At 43.7% G+C, this 19,096-nt stretch overlaps 2 protein-coding genes and 1 pseudogene across 4 annotated transcripts; all 3 read right to left on the minus strand.

Annotated features, from left to right (window-relative positions):
• Window positions 1-961: 961 nt before the first annotated feature.
• LOC133920952 (glutathione reductase, cytosolic-like) lies at window positions 962-7,875 on the minus strand. Of its 3 annotated transcripts, none has more exons than XM_062365614.1 (17): window positions 7,741-7,875; window positions 7,458-7,597; window positions 6,903-6,967; window positions 6,728-6,797; window positions 6,354-6,425; window positions 6,044-6,247; window positions 5,561-5,634; window positions 5,384-5,467; window positions 4,565-4,652; window positions 4,401-4,482; window positions 2,914-2,987; window positions 2,609-2,716; window positions 2,447-2,511; window positions 1,828-1,941; window positions 1,525-1,624; window positions 1,376-1,429; window positions 962-1,298 (listed from the first exon to the last, which is right to left on the minus strand). In XM_062365614.1, the coding sequence occupies exons 1-17, from the start codon at window positions 7,832-7,834 to the stop codon at window positions 1,203-1,205; spliced, it is 1,584 nt and encodes a 527-aa protein (XP_062221598.1). In that variant the 5' UTR covers window positions 7,835-7,875; the 3' UTR covers window positions 962-1,202. The 3 variants fall into 3 exon arrangements, with proteins under 3 accessions (XP_062221598.1, XP_062221597.1, XP_062221599.1); XM_062365613.1 differs by having other exon boundaries at window positions 7,458-7,612; window positions 7,741-7,835; XM_062365615.1 differs by having other exon boundaries at window positions 7,730-7,793.
• A 5,610-nt stretch (window positions 7,876-13,485) lies between these two features.
• LOC133920325 (F-box protein SKIP3-like) lies at window positions 13,486-15,076 on the minus strand. Its single transcript, XM_062364934.1, has 3 exons — window positions 14,385-15,076; window positions 14,000-14,282; window positions 13,486-13,841 (listed from the first exon to the last, which is right to left on the minus strand). Exons 1-3 carry the CDS (start codon window positions 14,642-14,644, stop codon window positions 13,728-13,730), a joined length of 657 nt encoding a protein of 218 aa, XP_062220918.1. The 5' UTR covers window positions 14,645-15,076; the 3' UTR covers window positions 13,486-13,727.
• Window positions 15,077-16,072: 996 nt separating this feature from the next.
• LOC133920953 (uncharacterized) lies at window positions 16,073-18,865 on the minus strand (annotated as a pseudogene).
• Window positions 18,866-19,096: the final 231 nt, after the last annotated feature.

A 19,096-nucleotide genomic window follows, 5' to 3' on the forward strand; every position in this document is an offset into this window, starting at 1 on the left:
CTAAACAGAGATACAACAAAAATGCCATCTCCGTTAGAGATGGCCTAAGGATGTGGACGGAGTCAGCCTAGCGCTGGCTATCGGCAAATTTATAGAATACTCTCTCCTCCTCCTGTTAATAGAGGATGACTGTAGGTCTAAATGAAGGAAAAAAAAGTAATGAAAAATAGTAAATAGAGTAGTTGCTGGAGATAGAAAAAAATTAAAGATGTTGTAATAATATTAGAGGATATTGTAATAATGTTTTAGGGAATGAATTTTTAGAGTAGGAGATAGGCTAAGCTTGGCATTTTTCTTCTAAACGAGCGAATGAGGTTTTATAGAACTGCATCGTATAAACATACTAAGAGAAAGCAGACTGAGTATATCATATATATTGAAAAAAAGAGTATTTAGTTGATTATATATGTCTAAATAGACTGAGCTAGATTTCTATTTAATTGACTGAATCTAATATCGCATAAACAGATACAAGAGTTAAGATTATGATTTGTTACTCATATAAGGATGATCGTATAATACTGATAAGTAAACTCATCTGTCTAAGACAGACAACAAGCTGCTGAACGAAGCTTTAACGAGCTTCACTCCAAATTAGGATGAGAACATATATTTGCATCTACCAAACTAAACTAAAACAGTGGATATGAATAAACAAACACATTTCGCTATTAAATGATGTAAAAAGAAAATTAAACTATTTACTTGCACCTACTCTTGGCCCAAAAAGAAATAATAAAAGAATAACAAACACGTTTCCAGACCATACTGTTTACTTGCACCTACTCTTGGCCCAAAAAGAAAAAACGAGATCACATTGGTACAACTGATGGTGGAAAATAAACTCCCTGATCCCGAGCCGGTATTTATCTTCAAGAAAGAAAGGACACCCAAGGCTCTATGCAAGAGTAACATATGGCCTGAGTCAGCCTGATCGCAGCAAAGCCATAAACAGAAGAAGTTAGTAAGGGCTAAGACGACAGACCAATGGTCAGCCCTATGAAATCTTATTTGGATTAGGGAACTTCACAATCTAATTATTTTTGTGCAGACTGTCATGTGAGTTTTATTCCTGTCAAATACAGAGTGTTCAATCCAAATGACGTGAAGTTACAAAAATGAAACCAGAGTCCGTGTCTAGAGTAAGGTTCCACAATAAAAGAATCAGATGACGTATGTGTAGCCCAAAACGCCAATCTTGGTTACAAGCTCGTCTTTGGCTTGGATGACGGGCTCACGCGCCTGGTTAAGGTCCGCATTGTCACAAATTCTTCAGCGGCAGAAGGGTGAATTCCAACCTGAAACGCCAACGGATACACCATTAAGAGCAAGCTATTAACAGATGTTTCACTGCGAGGTATCTTTTTACACATACAGTGCTGTCGAAGGTCGCTTTGGTGGCTCCAGATTTAAGCGCAACAGCAATGCCCTAAATATTGCCCAAGTTCAGTACATAAGACACAAGGAACGAGGGGGAAAACTCGAACTCCGAAAAAGTAACAATAGAATTATACGTATGCTTACCTGGATAATTTCAGGTGCATCTTGTCCACACATGGATGCACCAAGTACTCTATCGGTTTCAGCATCAACTACCAGTTTCATGATAGTCTTCTCCTGTCGCCTGAAAACATATACCGAGTTACAAACTTCCCGCAGGAGATAAAAACTAAAAAGCAGAATGCATAGCAAATGAAAACAATGGAACACCCGATCCAGAATGTGATAGGAGACATATGTCAGAGCTCACAGGGTGAAGGCCTGAAAGGCTAAACAAAGAAGGGAAAAAAATCTAACAGGTGACCTCATGATATTTATGATACTTACTTGGATATGCTGTTCTTCATGGGGTTGAATGATGAAGTGAAAACAAGAACATCACCCTTGGCTTCCTCCAAAGCTTGTTGTTCGCTGAGGCCCACTACAGATAGTGGTGGAATGCTATTGAACGTAATAGAGTCTCATGTTATAATGAGATGAGGGATGATAAAGAGGAAAATCATAAAAAATCATAAACACCAAAGAAAACAGCAGCACCCAAAAAATGCATCAATTGAAACATAATGCATTTTTTAACAAGCACATCAACTAGATGTGAACCTTGTGTGGCTCAATGACGTAATAAAAAATAATTGAAAGAATTAAAAACAGCTGTAGTCACACTTGCATTTTCCATAATTTAACCACATAAAACCTTGTCAGTTATTGTTCAACTTTTCGGCAACATGTACTGAAAAGAGGGAATATTTACAAAACTAAGCTCCGCGCGAGAGGCAGAAACAATTAAACATCTCTGGTGGCAGATACAAGAAAACTAAACTACAAAGATTGTGTTGCGGAACTGTAAAGTATATATATGTAAATATGTAGCCATGCAACTTACTTCGTAAAAAGAATAACTGGAAACAGCACCATCCAACAAAAAGAAATCAAGGTTGTGACTTACGAGAAAACAGCGGAAGGAACATCTCTGTAATCAGGCTTAGTTGGCTGTCCACCAAACACTGTTTTCTGCAGTTGAAGATGTGAAAAGGTAAACAGTTGCCAGATACAGACAAAGAACTTAACCAATTTTGCTGGAGGATTATAAACTACCATAACTACTTACAGAAAAGCAAGTAGCCTCCATCAATGCAATAGGTGTTAGATTGATCCTGTTTGTTACATCACCCACAGCCCATACACTTGGAGCAGATGTACGAGAATATTCGTCAACCTAAACAGAGAAAACATCAAAATAACCAAATTAAATTACTCAAATATACAATAGAACTTAGTGGCAAATTCAACTGCACAATACGATCTCACCCAGGTTCATGGGTGGTTTACAAGAAATCAAAGTAAATTCAAGGTGCAAATGTATCTCACAATCAAACAGGAAAATAAACAATTAGCAAAGAAAGAAAAATCAACCTTGATGGCTCCGATTTGATCAACCTCGACACCAGCAGCTTGCAAGTTCAGCCTCTGGGAGTTTGGTGCGCGACCTGAAATCAATCAAATACCAGGCATGGGTATAGTATAAGAGAATTCCTTCCATGCCACCGAAACTTATACCTTTCCCTCACATGCCATCAAAAAAATTGACTTCCCTTCTTTGCCACTGATTCATTTTTTCCATCCCCTCGGTGCCATTTCCATCACTTGGCCATGAGGACACCGTGAAGTTGTGGTGGAAAAGACATTTGTGCCCCTTGGGCCTTCTTTCTCTAGCCTGTAGTCTGTACAGAGCAGAAACTTCTAAGGTTCAAGCATGGAGATGGGATGGTGGCAATATGGCGATGGGGTGGTTCTTAGGCATGGAAAATGGAATGCTCCTGACAAGAGGAAGCTGCTGCTGCTACTGGTGATTCTCGGAGAGGAAGCGGGAGAGGGGCCAGCAACGACGCTCACTCGTGCAGACACCATGGATTCCTTTCTTTTCTTCTTCGATGCCGCTTCTCTCTCTCTCTCTCTCTCTCTCTCTCTCTCTCTCTCTCTCAACTGCGAGAAGATGAGAGAGGATGCCACGAGACTGACGCCACGCTGCACTCCAGCACTCCTGAGTTCCTCCAACCGCCCTCTAATCCTGCCGGCATCAACGTTCCCCGCCCACGACTCCCCCCAAATCCTTCCTCCCAAACCGCCCCCCTCCCCTGGAATCTGGTCGTCGGCCATTGGATTTGGTCCATTCACCGCCTGCCCAAGCTAGCGCTCATGCCCGTTAGCCGCCAAGCGTGCCTGGCCTCTGCGCCCGCTCCTAGCTTCCATAGTCAGATCTAGCCAGCAGTAGGAGGGGGAGAGAGAAGAAAAAAATAGGGGAGAGAGAGAGAGAGAGAGAGAGAGAGAGAGAGAGAGAGAGAGTATTGGTGAGCTGTCCGTGAGCGGGAGGAAGAACGGGGAAGGGAATACAAAGAAGTAGATTGAGGGTAGTTTGGTCATTTGCCAAAAAATCTGACAAGATTCTTAGGGCTAACAGAAAGTTGACAGAAGTGGCAACGAGGGGATGGAAAATTTTAACTAGTGGCACTAAGGTAAGTCAATTTTTCCGATGCACGAAACGGAAAAGTATAAGTTTTAGTGGCATAGAAGGAATTTACTCATAGTATAAAAATGTTAATCAAAGCAAATCGAATTTAGGTAAGACATATAGTGAACCAGAAATAATAGATTCCACAGAGTAACAATCTCAAATCTTTGATGCATGAGCAAAAAAAGCAGATTGCTAGTTAGCTATAAACATTTCCTTTTGGTTATGTCACTAATAAATTAGAAGTTCTGCAAGATACATCAAATTTTTTGTTCCAAACAAATACACCGCCAAGGAAGATCATGCTATCCCAAATTGATCTCGTATACAGGAATAAATGTTTAAATACAACAAACAAGATAAGTTTTGACAAGGAAAATATTATAAATACCTGTAGCAAATAGAACAACATCTGCAATGAGCTCCTCTCCTTTATCAGCCACAACTTTTATGCCATCGGCTGTTTTACTCAACTGATTTACATGAAACGAAATTGATGAAGCATAGAGTGGACATGAAGAAAAAAATTGCACTTTTGGATTTTGGCTTATTCACCTCAGATAGATTTGTCCCAGGATGCAATCTGATCCCCCTTCCCTCAAGGTTACTTGCAACAACTGCTCTCATCTCGTCATCGAAGCCTCTGCAAGTATTCAGTTTCTCAATGTAATGTACGATCATCTTCCCTCAAAGGAACGGTCTATTTTTTTCCCCTTGAGTCGAAAGTATCCCACAACCTTAGAAGTTCGATAACAAATGTCATAGAGAGCAATGTAGCTAGGTAGACGTGTTATGGTCAAATAGCACTCATATGCCCAAGCTCCAGAAACATGACCAATAATATGCACTATTTAGTTGGAAAAAAGCACACAATCAATAATTCTGTATCGTGTAAAACCACACTGTAAACTATTCATGGTGGACTTTTTTCATGGGCATGTGTAACATAATAATGATCAAGGAAACGGGAAGGTTTTTGTATTGCTATGCCATGAAATTCTCTGCAATGACTCAGTAGCAGAGTCCATCATAATGCAATACTGAATCGGTTCTTAAGCATTCTCAATTTTGCTAAGCACAAAAAATGGTCTGACCTTTCACATTATTCTAAACCACTAATGTGGAATGTTCAAAATTACGTCAATGTATAAAAGGGACATATTAACTTGTACAGTTGAATTCACTGCCAGTATTGACAATAAACTACCGAAATGTAAGAACTAAAGTTGCACATGGTTTGAATCTATATGCACGAAGAAGTGGAAACAAGTAACAATTGCAGAAGCTACATGAATACTCTTCTGAAAGTGATCTCTGTATTGTTTGGGTAAAGAAACTGAATTATTTTTTAGTTTCCAATGTTAAATAGCATACCTTAGAGGTAGGTCTTTTCGATAAAACAAGTCCACTTCGGCACCCATCCCTCTCCATATAGAAGCAAATTCAACAGCAATATATCTGCAACATACCCGCCACATGGACATATGTCAGAAAATTGGTAACAGCTACATGATCAATTGTACTTAATTCTGTAACAGCATAGCACAATACCCGCCACCAAGGATTACAACACGCTTTGGAAACTCCTCCAAACTCAAGGCCTCATCTGAAGTAATAGCCAACTCCTGCAGAAGTGGATTTCCACTGGTGTTAATAACAACAATCCACCAAGTCAATTAAGGGCAAACTGAAAATGAAACGAAAAATGCAAAGCAACACACAAGATAGCTAATTATGCTGTGCTAGGATAAAAAAGGTGGTGTTCCCTCTCTCAAAACAGCTCAAGAAAGAAGCAAGGTGCCAAACTAATGCATTTTCAAACATGTGATGCCAAATACCTTTTTGGAAATGCCAACTTCCGGATTAAGACTTATCACAACAAGTATGGTGGACAGTGGAGAATTCAACATCTCAAGATCAATCCAAAGGTTTCAGACAAGCATGTCAAAGAATGTGGAGCTACCAAATAAGCATCACTGCTATCACCTAGGACAAGAAATAAGGCTCCAAAATCTGGTTGAGAATTTAACTGACCTTTCCAGGTATGTTGACACGTTGAGCACGGCTTCCAGTCGCTATCAAAATGTGCTTTGCCGTATACCTTTGCTTTGAGCCATTTGGCTGGCTAACTTCAACTGTGTGAGCGTCAACTAAACTGCCTGCCCCTTCAATCATTGTCACACCAGCATTCGTAAGCATTCTTTGGTATACTCCATTTAATCTAACAATTTCATTAGTCTGCACAAAAGGAAGATTTTAGGATCTTGAGCAGTAGAACACTTAAGAAGTGTCCGGCACTTGTGGACAACATGCTCGAGAATCAAGATTGAGGTTTTGGCCAAACCTTATTTTCCAACAGCTTTTTCCAATTGAAGTCAATATCCCCATTTATTTCCCACCCAAAATTCTTCGAATCCTGCATTCTCAACAGAGATAGAGTTAAAATACATAAACCATCACATTTTTGTCAAGGCATAGGCAAGCTTTTGAAGCTAGTAGATTCTTAGGTTCGACATTGGCAGCTACAATAATGGATACAGATAAAATTGTACAGTAAACAGGTAAAAAAGAATAATAAACACTAATTAGCAACACATTTTTTTGAACAATGCTAATTAGCAAGACAATGAAATTTGTATGGCGGTGATGCTTCTAAATTAAACCAGTTATTTTGGCAACAACAACAATTGGCTTGCATAAGACAGTAAGACCACTTACCTCGAACTCTCCCCGGAAAGATGCCCCATATACCAGTATTTTTTTAGGGACACAACCACGTATCACACACCTAGGACAGTAGCCAGATCACAGTGAGCATATAGGTTTAGAGTGTACAAACATCTCAAACAGAAATAGAACCAGAAATGCACAAAAATAATTGGGAGATGCTTACGTCCCACCATGGCCTCCTAGCCAATCCGAGCTGATCGGGTGGAACGGGAGCTCACAAATCGCAACCTGAAACAAATCTCACAACCGATCAAACCACAGGCAGTAAACCCAACACTCATACGCCAAACATGCACGTTGAGACAAACCATGTTGTGGGAAGGATTTTTACGGTCAGGCAAAATGCAACGCCCACCAAACACAAACCCAGTGAACACTCACTCACTTCATTCTGAGATGTTGTTATCGTCTTCGCCATTAAAGGATTAAAGGAGATTCCGTTGTTGCCACTCATTGGTAGTTGGTCCGTTGGAACTCAATCGACACAACATACTGCCATGGAATCCGATGGGCAAGGCAACGACTGGGGCGGGTCGGATGATGGCAGCCAACGAATTCTCTATTTGACTGGACAGCGGCAGGAGGGTGTCGCCGCCGACTATGGGAGTGGCGCTGGAGGGAAATCGACGGCGACAGGGGGCGGCGGCGGATGGGCTTTGGGTTCACGGGGAAGAGGCAATGCGCGCGCTCAATCACGAAGGAATAACTAAAAAAAAACCTTAGCTCCGAAGGAGGAGGCGATGCGAGAGCCACGGACGCCGCCGCTGCCGGCTCCGATGACAAAGAGATCGTAGTCGTACTTCTCGCCATCGGCGACGGCCACCTCCCCGTCGATGAGCATCTTCCTCGCCATGGGAACTGCAAAACAAAACCCTAGGGCGCAATTCAATTTCCGCTCCCCAGCAAGGCAGAACAGAACACAGCAGCCGAAATCCGGCCCCCAAGCAGTGGGAGGAAATGAATGACTCGAAATTTCACCGGCAATCTTACAAAATCCATACCTGCGATTGGATCAGATGGATCTGAACGGAGGGAAGAATCGGAAGCTCCTCTTTCTCGTCCGTGGCCTCTTGAGTTTAAAGCTTGGCGCTCCATTTTCTAACTGTTCTCGGTTTTCTACACAAAAGCCCCTCTACTTTAATCTCTTTAGAGTCTACTTCATCTAGTGTCATTTTTATACTTGTCAATTGATATTTTTTGACACCGTCGAAGGAGTGGTTTCATTTATTTTTATACTCAGGTAGTCTCATATATCATTGATATATGTGATATTATAATCAAATGATTAATTTTTTCAGTGATAAATCATCAATTTATTTTTTTATACAGAGACAACCGAATATCACATCATAGTATCTGTATCTGGCAAATTTTTTCCCTCGCAAGTGCTGATGCTAAATAGTTTTACTATCACTAAGGCATTAGCAACACAACTGGTCTGATGTGCATTGATTATTAGTCATAATAATCGTACTTGGTCAGACAGGTAATCTAATCAGTAGTGGAACTGAAGGAGAAGGTGCAGATTAGTGAGAACTAGAAGCACTTATGTGTTAGAACAATAGAACCCGCCCTGTTGGTCTTCCATTCCTCATCCATCATACGTTGGCAATCAGACGGCTCTAATTGTGCCACGTCGACACACAGGTGCAGCCTGTGTGCAATCTTACATCACCGGTGACGTCCCCGGGATCTCTTGTGGACGTGATGCTTCAGTTCGTGCTGCTCAGCTCGTTGTGTCTGATATTTGATTTGTCCACCGCAGGGTTAACAGCTTCGTCAGAGATTGGCGATATGAACTCAGAAAACCACACTGGAATTGAAGCCAATGGATACGAATCGTTTTGAGTTGGAATCACCCAATTTGCAATGTTCTCTGTTGAACATCCGAGATTTCACAGCTGGATTTTTTCAGCAAGGGAGATTTCATAGCCGCTAATGAGCTGCATGCAGGTTAGATGTAAGGCTCAGCGGCAGATCTTCTTTATCAAAAGAAAAAATAAAGAGAGAAAAAGAGGGAGATAAGATGGTGGAAGAAGAGGATGAAAAAATTTAGTTTTTGCGGACAAGCATAGAACTCGGTAGCAACGCTTTTGGATAGAGCCGAGCCGATAGGAATTCAAGCCTCCGTCCCGCACCCTCCAGTTCTTCAACCAAGATCATGTTGTGGAAAAGCGTCGTTAAAAAAAAGGGTTTTCTCTATGGCTTCATTATGTCCGCCACTAGTAAGACGGCGGCGTGAATAGTGTGCGTGGAGAGGCCAGTGAATGCGCATGTTGCACAGTACAGTGGTAGAGCTTTGTTTAGCTCGATCGGTTGCTTTCTTATCCAACCCTTCATTTCTTCGATCAACAAATTTAATCTCTTATCAAATTTCAGCATATTTAATTTTTTATCATATTATTTTCCATCCTTTTTCCTCTTAAAATAGCATATTACATTGCACCGGTCTTTAACTTTATGTGAATCTCTTACTGTTGACAGGAATGAACCGTCCATTATGAAGAAAAAGCGTTTTACTGTTATGTTAATCATTTAAATGCATTTAACAAAGACTATCAGTTCCCATTTGTCAACTCTCTTAACATTTTGAAATCTGATGCTTAACATGGCATCCTGTCCTTATGAAGCTTAGAATAGCATTATGGTACGCAGTGGTAGTCGGCAATGGGCAATGGTATGTACTCCGTATTTGGTAAACCAAATGCTAGATATAACCAAATTGTAGCCTAGAGATCCAATTATTACAAACATACTTGGCATTTCTATACCGAAGCGTACGTCGAACCATCATTCTCATGTATGCGTAAAGGTTAATAACAAGAGCACACAACTGAACTGATGGGTTTTCATATGGTATATAAAAATCTCGACCCCTGAAAGGAAGGTTATAGTTTTTCAGATTGTCAGCTTCTCAATAAATGTTTTCAATTACTTCAGTCTGGGAGTCATATTATGTATCCCATTTACACTAGGTTCAGGATGAGGTATGGCCAATATTTCCGACTTCGAATCACTACCCCGATCCGATTCTCTCTGAATTTTGGTAATGATCTGTGCTGGAAACTGTAAATTTGTTCCTTCTTTCGATTAATTTGGGGTTCAAATTATTATGTTTGGAAAATGTATGCACAGAGGTGCATCAAACTTCATTAGGATCATGTAAACAGTTCACTTATTGCATGAAATTGTGCAAAAACCTGAGGAGCTATTGCTAGCAGTTATAGCTCAACTGTGTATGAGGAGCCTGGCATTTTTGTCCAGGACTGTGTATCATTTTTGTTCAGGATTGTGTTGCTATCCGAAGGTTACAACAGTGTCCATATACAACTCAAGAGACACATCAGTTATCAGAGGTTGCTACTCTTCCTTTATGCTAGATCAATTTCAATTTCTTTTATCAAAGCACCTTTCTGCGGCATTTGTTCGAAAATATTTACATGAATCAAAGATGCAGGAGAACTTATTCCATATGTAAAGAGCAATTATTTCGCCCCCTTCTTAATGCCTAGACACATATGAGGCGAATTAGATAGTAATTCTGACTAATATCAATGGAACACAGCAACTGTAAAGATATATAGATCAAACTGGAGTTGAGATTTTGATCTTACTTTTAATACACTTTGTGGTTGAGCAACTTGTTTTCCCGTCGGCCTCAGGACGATGCGAATGATCTAGTGCTTTCACCTGCACCCACAATGATCACGGAGCCTCAGTAGTTGATGTTGTATCCCTAGCTCATGAATATGCAGCATGTTGATTACTGTTGAAGCTATATGTTTAACTTGAAATTACTAAGGTAGCAGCTTGACATTAATTTGGTGCCCCTCAAGCGCTCATGAAAAATAAGCCAACTGATACTAACATCGAGTTGTTAGGTTAATTATCGCGTACTTACACATTGACACTTGGTATGTATGGGTGGCTTTTCTACAGGAGATAACCAGAGCCACTTCTCGATCACCTCCTTGAGTAAACGACATGTTCGATGACTCGGTAAAAAAGATAACCTTTACGAGTTACCCTCCACACATCAGTCATTCTTCTGACCATTAGCTTGGTGAGTCCAGAATGATAATAAATTATTATGGGTTAGTTTCTTACAGGCAACGGCGACCTTAGCTTCATCAGATCTCCTGGCCATCCTTCCAGCAGAACCGAACCCCACCGTTGGTATGATAAGGAAGAGAATAATCAAGAGACAGAAGTCAAAAGTCAGTGCACTTATCTCGGTCAACAAAAGGTTAGATTTGAATATTTGTTTTGACTTGCGGCTTCCCTTCCCATTCGTGATTACGTTTGTTATTTGCACCCAAGCAACAGCTGCCAAGGCCTAACTTCTGGCCATCGACCCCATGAGCTACCAGAAAACTCTCGAGGAGAAGGATGGCGATCTAGCCACTCAACAAAAGAAGACTGAAGGTCAGTTTTACCCGAAGGTCACTAGTATATGATTCGAACTGCAACTGAGGCTTTAAAGAAAGTAGAGGTCGATCAAGACGCTGCAACTTCAGTGCTTCAAGAGCTGAGGGAACAAACTCTCGATCGCATGAATCGGTCGACCTCCATCAGCACCAAGACGATGCTTGGTCTCCTCAAGAGCTACGACCCCGATCTTAACACCTCGGTGGTGGCGGAGGGATTCAGATACTCAAAAGAAGAGGGAGCAGAAATTATGAAGAGCTTTGAGACACTGATACATGCTTTCATTGAGTCCATGAGGATTAGCCTGTTTGACGATGAAAGCGAGGGTAGCCCTTCTAATCAATCTTGACTCAAAACATTTAAATCTTGATCAGTAATTTAGGGATGACTATAAATATTACTATTATTTTGCTTGTCTAATATGCTTGACGATACTCCCATATCAATGAAATAATGTTAGCATAAGCAGATGCAAAACTAATTAGCACACGTTAAGCCCATCCTCGAGACTTGCCGAATAGTTATCCATTGATGCCTGCAAACTAAACTTAGAAAGATGATTAAATATGTTGGCCTTAGAGTAACCACTCGAAACAGCCATAATAATAAAGAAAAGACTATAATAAAACTAGAAACAAGAATAGCATGACAATCTTTTGCAAATTTCCATCGACTTATGCTTTGACCAGCGTGCGAACACGAACTCGATAGAGAACCCATATAGAATCAACTAGAACTTCAAAATCCTGTTAGCCGTTAGGTGCGAGATGTCTGACAATCTTTTATGTTATTTGTATAGTTGTCTATCATCAACCCAACATATGTCTCTGTTGATTCTATTCGAATCAGCCGACGTAAAGACAGATAAACTTTTTCAAAAAATATGTCCTTATTGATTAAATATGGTATTACTATTTAGCTCCCGACTCTCTAATCGAGAAGAAAAACATATTTGATCGGAGAGTAAGAAAGAATATAATTTTACCATCGAAAGTATGCGACTACTAAGTAGTTGAATGGTTGTTTGGGCTCACCACGATGACCCTTCTAGTCTCTAGACCGCGTGTGCTGTGCAAATCTCCGTGCGATCCACGGACAACGCAGAGCTTATGGATGGACGTGAAGCAACAATTGATATCCGTAGATCCACACTAGTATAACTTAATTAATTAGTCATTTAACTAGACTAAAATGACTAGTTAGCTAATTAAATTATACTAGCGTGGATCCATATATCGTTCCACGCTCATCCTATCTCTAGGTGGTATAGCACTACTGCGACGACGCGTGACACATCTTCTACAATGAGGAAGGTGATGATGGTGAGGTGTCCATCAGCCTATCCGAAACAAAAGGAGGGAATTGCAAGAAAGGTCTCATTGTGCAGGGAATTGAAATTGGAGCTAAGAAATAAGGCTGAGGAGCTTCTAGCAAATGTGCTTTGCATCTTGCAGTACAGAAACAAGGAAACCAGATTTTGCAATTTGTGTTTGGCAGCACTTGGCGCAGTTCTTGTGCAATGTATTACTTTGATATTTATCCCTTTATTAATTTTCTTACATATTTTATAATTATTTTATGTATGATATAATATAAATCTTAATATAAATGAACCGTGGGGTAGAACCGAGCGTTGCCTCAAGCTAGAGGGAAAAATAGAGCAGGCATGTTCGCATGTGTAGGCGGCTTGTCAGGCTCAAGGCCTCCCTGCCGTGCCCGCTGTGAGGGAGAAAGTCGCCGCGAGGAGCTCATCCGCAGGCGCAGGGTCCGTTATCCTCTTCGATCAATTCATCTGCCACATGTTTTTTTTTTATCAACCTCCGCCACATGTTCCGTGAAAGGAAGATTACTGGGAGCAGATTGAGATCACTAGAGATCAAGGTTCACGGGAAATCCGTCATGTCGGAGTGGTTTCGCCGTGCACGTTTACTCGCCCCACGTACATTTCGAGCATCTGTTTGGGCCCGATCGATCCTCTCTCATCACCGGACTCAGCTCGCGCGACAGAGGCTGCTGCGCCGCGCGCGGGGGACCCAACTGTCTTGCCTTTTCGCGGGAGCCATGAGGCGTTGCTTCTTGCCTGGCAGGCTACCCGCGTCAAGCTTCGCCGGTGGAACCCATCGGCGATCTGGTGCTCGGAATCGGCGGCTTCCTGCAGCGCTGATGAACGCAAGATAAGCAGCACCAGCAGGCAGAGTTCGTTGCAGGGGAGCGCCTTGCTCGTTCTCCCTGACGTGGTGACATCCACGTTTTAGAAAAGGGGGGAAATACGCAGTGGCATCCAGCCGACGAACATGCAGCAGTTCGATCCGAAAGCGTAATAAGACGAGCAAAATCACTCGATGATCGATTGATTAGCCGAACATGGCTTACATGGAGAAGTAAGCGAGACTAACAGCCGAAAAGGAAAACCAAAGATGATTACATGCATGGTTGTTACGCTAGAGATAGAAACAAATAACATCGATCTGGTCGCGGATTCTTCTGTTCGTTGCAGTAGCACGTCCGGCACGCGGCCGAGTCATCCTCAGCACAGGTGCCAGGGGAGATATATACGGAGTCAGTAAGAGGGATCCAGAGACAGTGCACTGGCGTATTGCCCCAGGCAACTCTTCAGCGCCCTCGCCGACAGCATGTGGCACTTGCCGGCGGTCCTCCTGTCCAACCAAATGATCTGGATGCAACAGCAGATCATCCAACCGATCATCAATCGAGAAACCTTGCACTACTAGTATGTAGCAAGAAAAAAGGACGCTTTTGTGTGTGTGTGTGTGTGTGTGTGTGTGTGTGTGTGTGTGTGTGTGTGTGTGTGTGTGTGTGTCTGAACCGTACCCTGAGGCCGTCGGCGAGGAGGGTGGGGCCGTCGGAGAGGCACAGGAACATCTCCTTCTTTGACGCCGCGGGGGAGAACTCCCCGGCGGCAAGCGGCGGGAGGTCGCGGGGCAGGAAGCGCGACCAGACGGCGTCCGAGTCGGCTGCGGCGCGGAAGGCCCGGGACACCGCAGCGGCGCGGCAGGCGTCCGGCGGCGTGGTGAGGGAGAGCGCCACCGAGAGGAGCTCCTCCGGCAGGCGCGCGATCTCGCAGGTGCCCGCCGCCTCCATCGATTCCTCCGCTCTACGATTTCGAGATTACCAACTAAAATTTAGATTATTATATTAGGGCATGCAAATAAAAAGCTTGGCTGGAACGGGCCGATCAACGGAGTTGGGCCCGTACGGCTCTCGCGGCCCGACGAGGCCCAAATAATTTCCTTCTCGTAGCGGCACAGCACTTGCTATATCGCATGCAGATGGAGGCGAAGACCAGTCACGGGCCGCGACGGCGACGGTCGGCGAGGACCTGATCAGCGTCCTCGGCGAGATAGTCACCCGCCTCCCCATCCGCATCACGACCCCTCTCCCCGGTGGCGCTACGCGCGCCCCGCTCAACCTCGACGACGACCGATTCCTCAGCGGCAGAGACACCCGCATCCACATCTTTTGCCTCCTTTCCCACGTCCTCGTGGCCCACACCCTGGCCCCGCTCGCCGCCTCAGCCTCGGGAGCGTCTATTTTGCCGGCCACTCCGCGCCCTCGATGGTCTCCAAGTGCTAGAGATCCAGCCAGGGCAACCCTGCTTGGACTGGAGGACTACATCGTCGCTGCCGCTGCCGCCTTCGCTCGCACGTTGCGCACTCTCAGGATCGGTTCTTGAATCTTCCCCTCCGCCGTCGGGACGCTACGTTTCCCGCACCTTGAGCTGCTGTCTTTATGCGGCGTCAGCATCTCGGAAGGCACCCTTCACGGCGTGCTCGCGGGCTGCCCCGCCCTGGAAGCCCTTGTGCTCGATCGACGAGTGCATTGGATTCGCCCGCGTCCGGATCAACTCATCAACCATTAGAAACTAGCAACTGTGCGCACGTGTTTCATACACAATTTAGGATATAGCAATTGGAAAAAGTAAAGAATAAGGTCATTTGCAAATTTGTCACTGTTTTTTATTTTTCACAAGAATGCCCCTCGAATAATAGTTCTGGTGATATTTTTTAATTTTTTAATGACAAGTTTACAATAACGGTTCAAAGCAGTAGCAAATTTGTAATTAACTCTAAAGAATATATCATAGCAAAATATATATTTGCATACATAGAATTCACAACATGATTATATAATTTTAGGAGGAATAAGAATGGCAAATACCTAGATATAAAGTTGTAGGGGACCGTATTGTCCAGAGTTAATCATCCATAGCAACGCTACGAGGAGTATTAAAAGGGTGATCTATTTGTGAGGGAATGAAAATAATTCACGTAGTACATTGGTATAAAGATAGTGCGATGGAGGCGATCTCCATGGTAAAGACGACATGCGAGTGATGGCGCACTTTCTCCAGAAAGCCAGCGCTATAGGCGAAGTGCGTGAGACATCACACCCACCAGAGAAACCCGACGTTGTAGTCAAAGTGCGAGAGGAGACGTACCTTTTGGAGAAAATTGATGATGAATATATTAAAGATAAATATTAGATATCTAGAAATATAAGGTAGATAATAGAAGATTGAATGTATTTTTGAAATTTATAGAAGGTAAATATTAAACGTCTAGATGAGAAAGTCAAAAAATAGGAGATTAAATATATTTTTGAAAGGAGAAACAGGATCCAACTTTACACGATGATTATTTAATCAACTCGAGTGAATTATAAAAATTGATCAGATCTATCGTAACTCGTGTATTTTATAAAAATATAAAATCTATCGTAACTCATGTATTTTATAAAAATATAAATATAGACTAGTTAATCACCCGTGCGTTGCAACGAGAGTTAAAAAAAAATTACAAGGCGAGCATCAAGATGAGAGGCAGTATAACATTATACCAAAACTGATTTGAGAATCATAGTCATAACATCAGAACTGGTCCGAGATAACAAAATATGCTACATTAGTTGCCGCATACAACAGTGTACAAGAGACAATACAACAGAATTATGTAGTTTCAAACAATATTTAATCCGGTACATTGGACATACGCTCGACACCCTGTTGTAGTCCAAAACATTTGTTCTGTGGTATCAAAGTAATCTTACCAAACAGTGTCAAGAAGTTAAGATAAATTTCTCGTTTGTAGAGGAAAAATTCTCTAATGGTTAGAAAAATGTATGGTCAAGACGCTTCTTGGATGTGTCGGGAAAAAATTTGCAGCTACACTCTCCTGGTTCCCTGAAGACAGGCCCATCCATCCATTGCAGATACCAATATGCTGTCCAAATACATGGAGTAAACTTCTTCGACTTTCGGCACCTGAATTTGATGAGACAAAAAATACCAGAAAGGAAAAGCATACAAATAAGCCAAAAAAAAAAAAACCCCTCCGAGCGGCATGAAATTTTTAGAAAATTTGAATCGATTCCTTTACCAGCTCCTCTAAAATTCCAGAAACAGCAACTATTCCACCAGGTTTTGTATAACCAACAATGTCCTCAACCAGCTCTAGTAAGGGATTCAGAAGTATATTTGCTGCAACTATGTCGTATGAACCTCTTGAGGACTGCAAATGAATGTTACCTTTGTCCCCTTCGGATTTGTTGATGGTATTTGGAAAGCATGAAGGGTAGGCACTCGTTGTTACCAAATAAACAGGCATTTGATCGGAACGTAAGCCATTCAGCAACAAGTTTTCAGAAACATCAGTTACTGCTTGACGGTCTATGTCTATCCCAATAGATAGAGCAGCACCCATCTGCATTCAAAAGTCAACAGTGAGTGTATGAAATGAGGTAACACTGCCTTGCTGTCATGACCCTTGCCAGCAGAACGATAAACACACAAAGACATGACACCTTCAGAGCTGCAATCCCCAAAACTCCAGTGCCTGTTCAGTAGTCCAAGAAATGTTCACCCCCTTTAATAACTTCTCGTAGAAGTAGAAGGCACAACTTACTTGTCGGATGTTCCCCCGTCCCAAAAGCCAAACCTGGATTGATGATAATATTTGTGGCCTGTGGATCCTGTGGATGGAAAAGGATGATAAGAAACAATAGGAGAAAGATTCTCAATTGAACTAAATTATCAGCGTATGAATAGGGAAAAAAAATCAAGCAATCTCCTTAAGATTCCTATTAAAAAAACTGAATGAAAATAGCTGTGAAGACATACAGGGGGAATCCTCCATTTAGGAACAACCCAAAGACCATCAGCCACTTCAGTGGACTCGTATGTTTCCTGCAGACACCACAAGAGTAATCTTTTCAAGTATTTGACAAGCAAAAACCGTGCACCCTATTCGAAGTTTAAACAAAATAAATCCCGTAAATAGTATTCCTACCCCAGTTTCCCGGGATGTTTCTGCATTTTGACCCAGTTTTATTCCACTCACCGAAATACGAATCCATCTTTTAAGAATAACTGATGACTGAATAGATCTTTTCTCCTGACTGTGTGTGACAAATTTGGCAACAAAAAGAACAACATTGTACTTTCACATGCCATGAACAGGAAAAGGGTACAGCATCCAGGTCCTAACCTGCACAGTTGCCACCCAATCGCACTGCTTCCCCACAGAGGTTTCATGCACCTGGGTGTAGTCCAGACCAGCTGAGCTTGCCGCATTTGAAACGCTCGAGACCACGTCCTCCCCATCGGCATATATGGAGGTTATGGAGATCTGCAGAATTAACATTTTGCATCGGCTAGAATTAGGAAATCAATTGACAGCAGAGTAGTCATGGGAATCGCAAAATGCACGCAAAAAAGGACTCACTCACTTCATCGAGATTTCCAGCATCGGCAATGTCATCAACAGTCACAGAGCTAGCACCGAAGCACAGGAGTGCCTCGAAGAGCACTTCCTGGTTGGCGATGTCACATGAAGAAAATGTGTCAAACTACTCGCGGTAGGTGAAGGAATCGAAGTGGCCAAGGAGTGCGGAGAGAGAGTGAGATACTGATAGCGTCCTGCCTGCGGCACCGGATGCGGACGGAGAGGTAAAGGCGCGGAGAGGTCGGAGCTGGAGGGCGCCTCATCCCCGACGTCGACCGCGCGGGCGCAGAAGCTCATGCCTCGCCGGGCGCCGCTCCCCGGACCTTTCTCGCTGGCGCGGGACGGCGAGGTGAGAGCGTAGAGCGGGAGGAGAGGCGGGAGGTTACTGCTGCCGCCGCTGCTGATGGCGTAAGGGACGCGAGGCGATAGCGTTCGGGGCGAGGAAGAGGAGGAGGAGAGGGCCACGGCCAGATCCGGGCGCCCGTCGGGCCCCGCGGCGAAGACATGGGCCTGGGTGCCAGTGCCGCCGCTGTCTATGATGACAGAGAAGCGCGCGGCGGAGGTTGCGGGGGGGGGGGGGGGGCAACGCGGTGTCGGGGAGACGAGGTGGACGAGCGCGGAGACGACGAGGACGAGGAGCGCGGTGCCGAGGCAAAGGCTGCGGCGGCCGGGGGCGTGGGGAGGGGGGTTTGGTGGTGGGCTCGTGCATGGTGGTAAGCGGCCGGGGGTCCCGTCCGCCGCCCTGACTCGTCGACGGCGAGAGAGGTGTCAAAACAGCAGCGGTTGGGAGATCGTGGGATAGGGAGCAGAGGTAGGTGGGTGGAGCGGCGGCGGCGGAATCGACGGGATTCGAGTTCGGGCGCTGGCGGAGAGAAGAAGGGAGGGGATTGCGGGAGGTTGTATAATAGGTGGGGTCGGAGCGGCAGATAGAGGGGTGCGAGCGCGGCGCGGTGCAGACGCGGGCCCAGGACGGCGCGCGCGGGAGGGAAACGAAGGGGCAGACCACGTACGACGGAAGGATTTAACAAACGTTTTAAGTAGGAGAGATTTAGAACTGTCACTGTCTCTGTCATCGTCGAGAATGCATGGCCGAGTCCGCGCGCTAACAACGACGATCGACGACGACACCAAGAAGAATGACCTGTGTTGATTTTGCTATAGGCTTCTTGTACTCAAAAGTGATTAAATG

This window comes from Phragmites australis, chromosome 6 (assembly GCF_958298935.1).
Source record: "Phragmites australis chromosome 6, lpPhrAust1.1, whole genome shotgun sequence".
NCBI lineage: Eukaryota > Viridiplantae > Streptophyta > Magnoliopsida > Poales > Poaceae > Phragmites > Phragmites australis.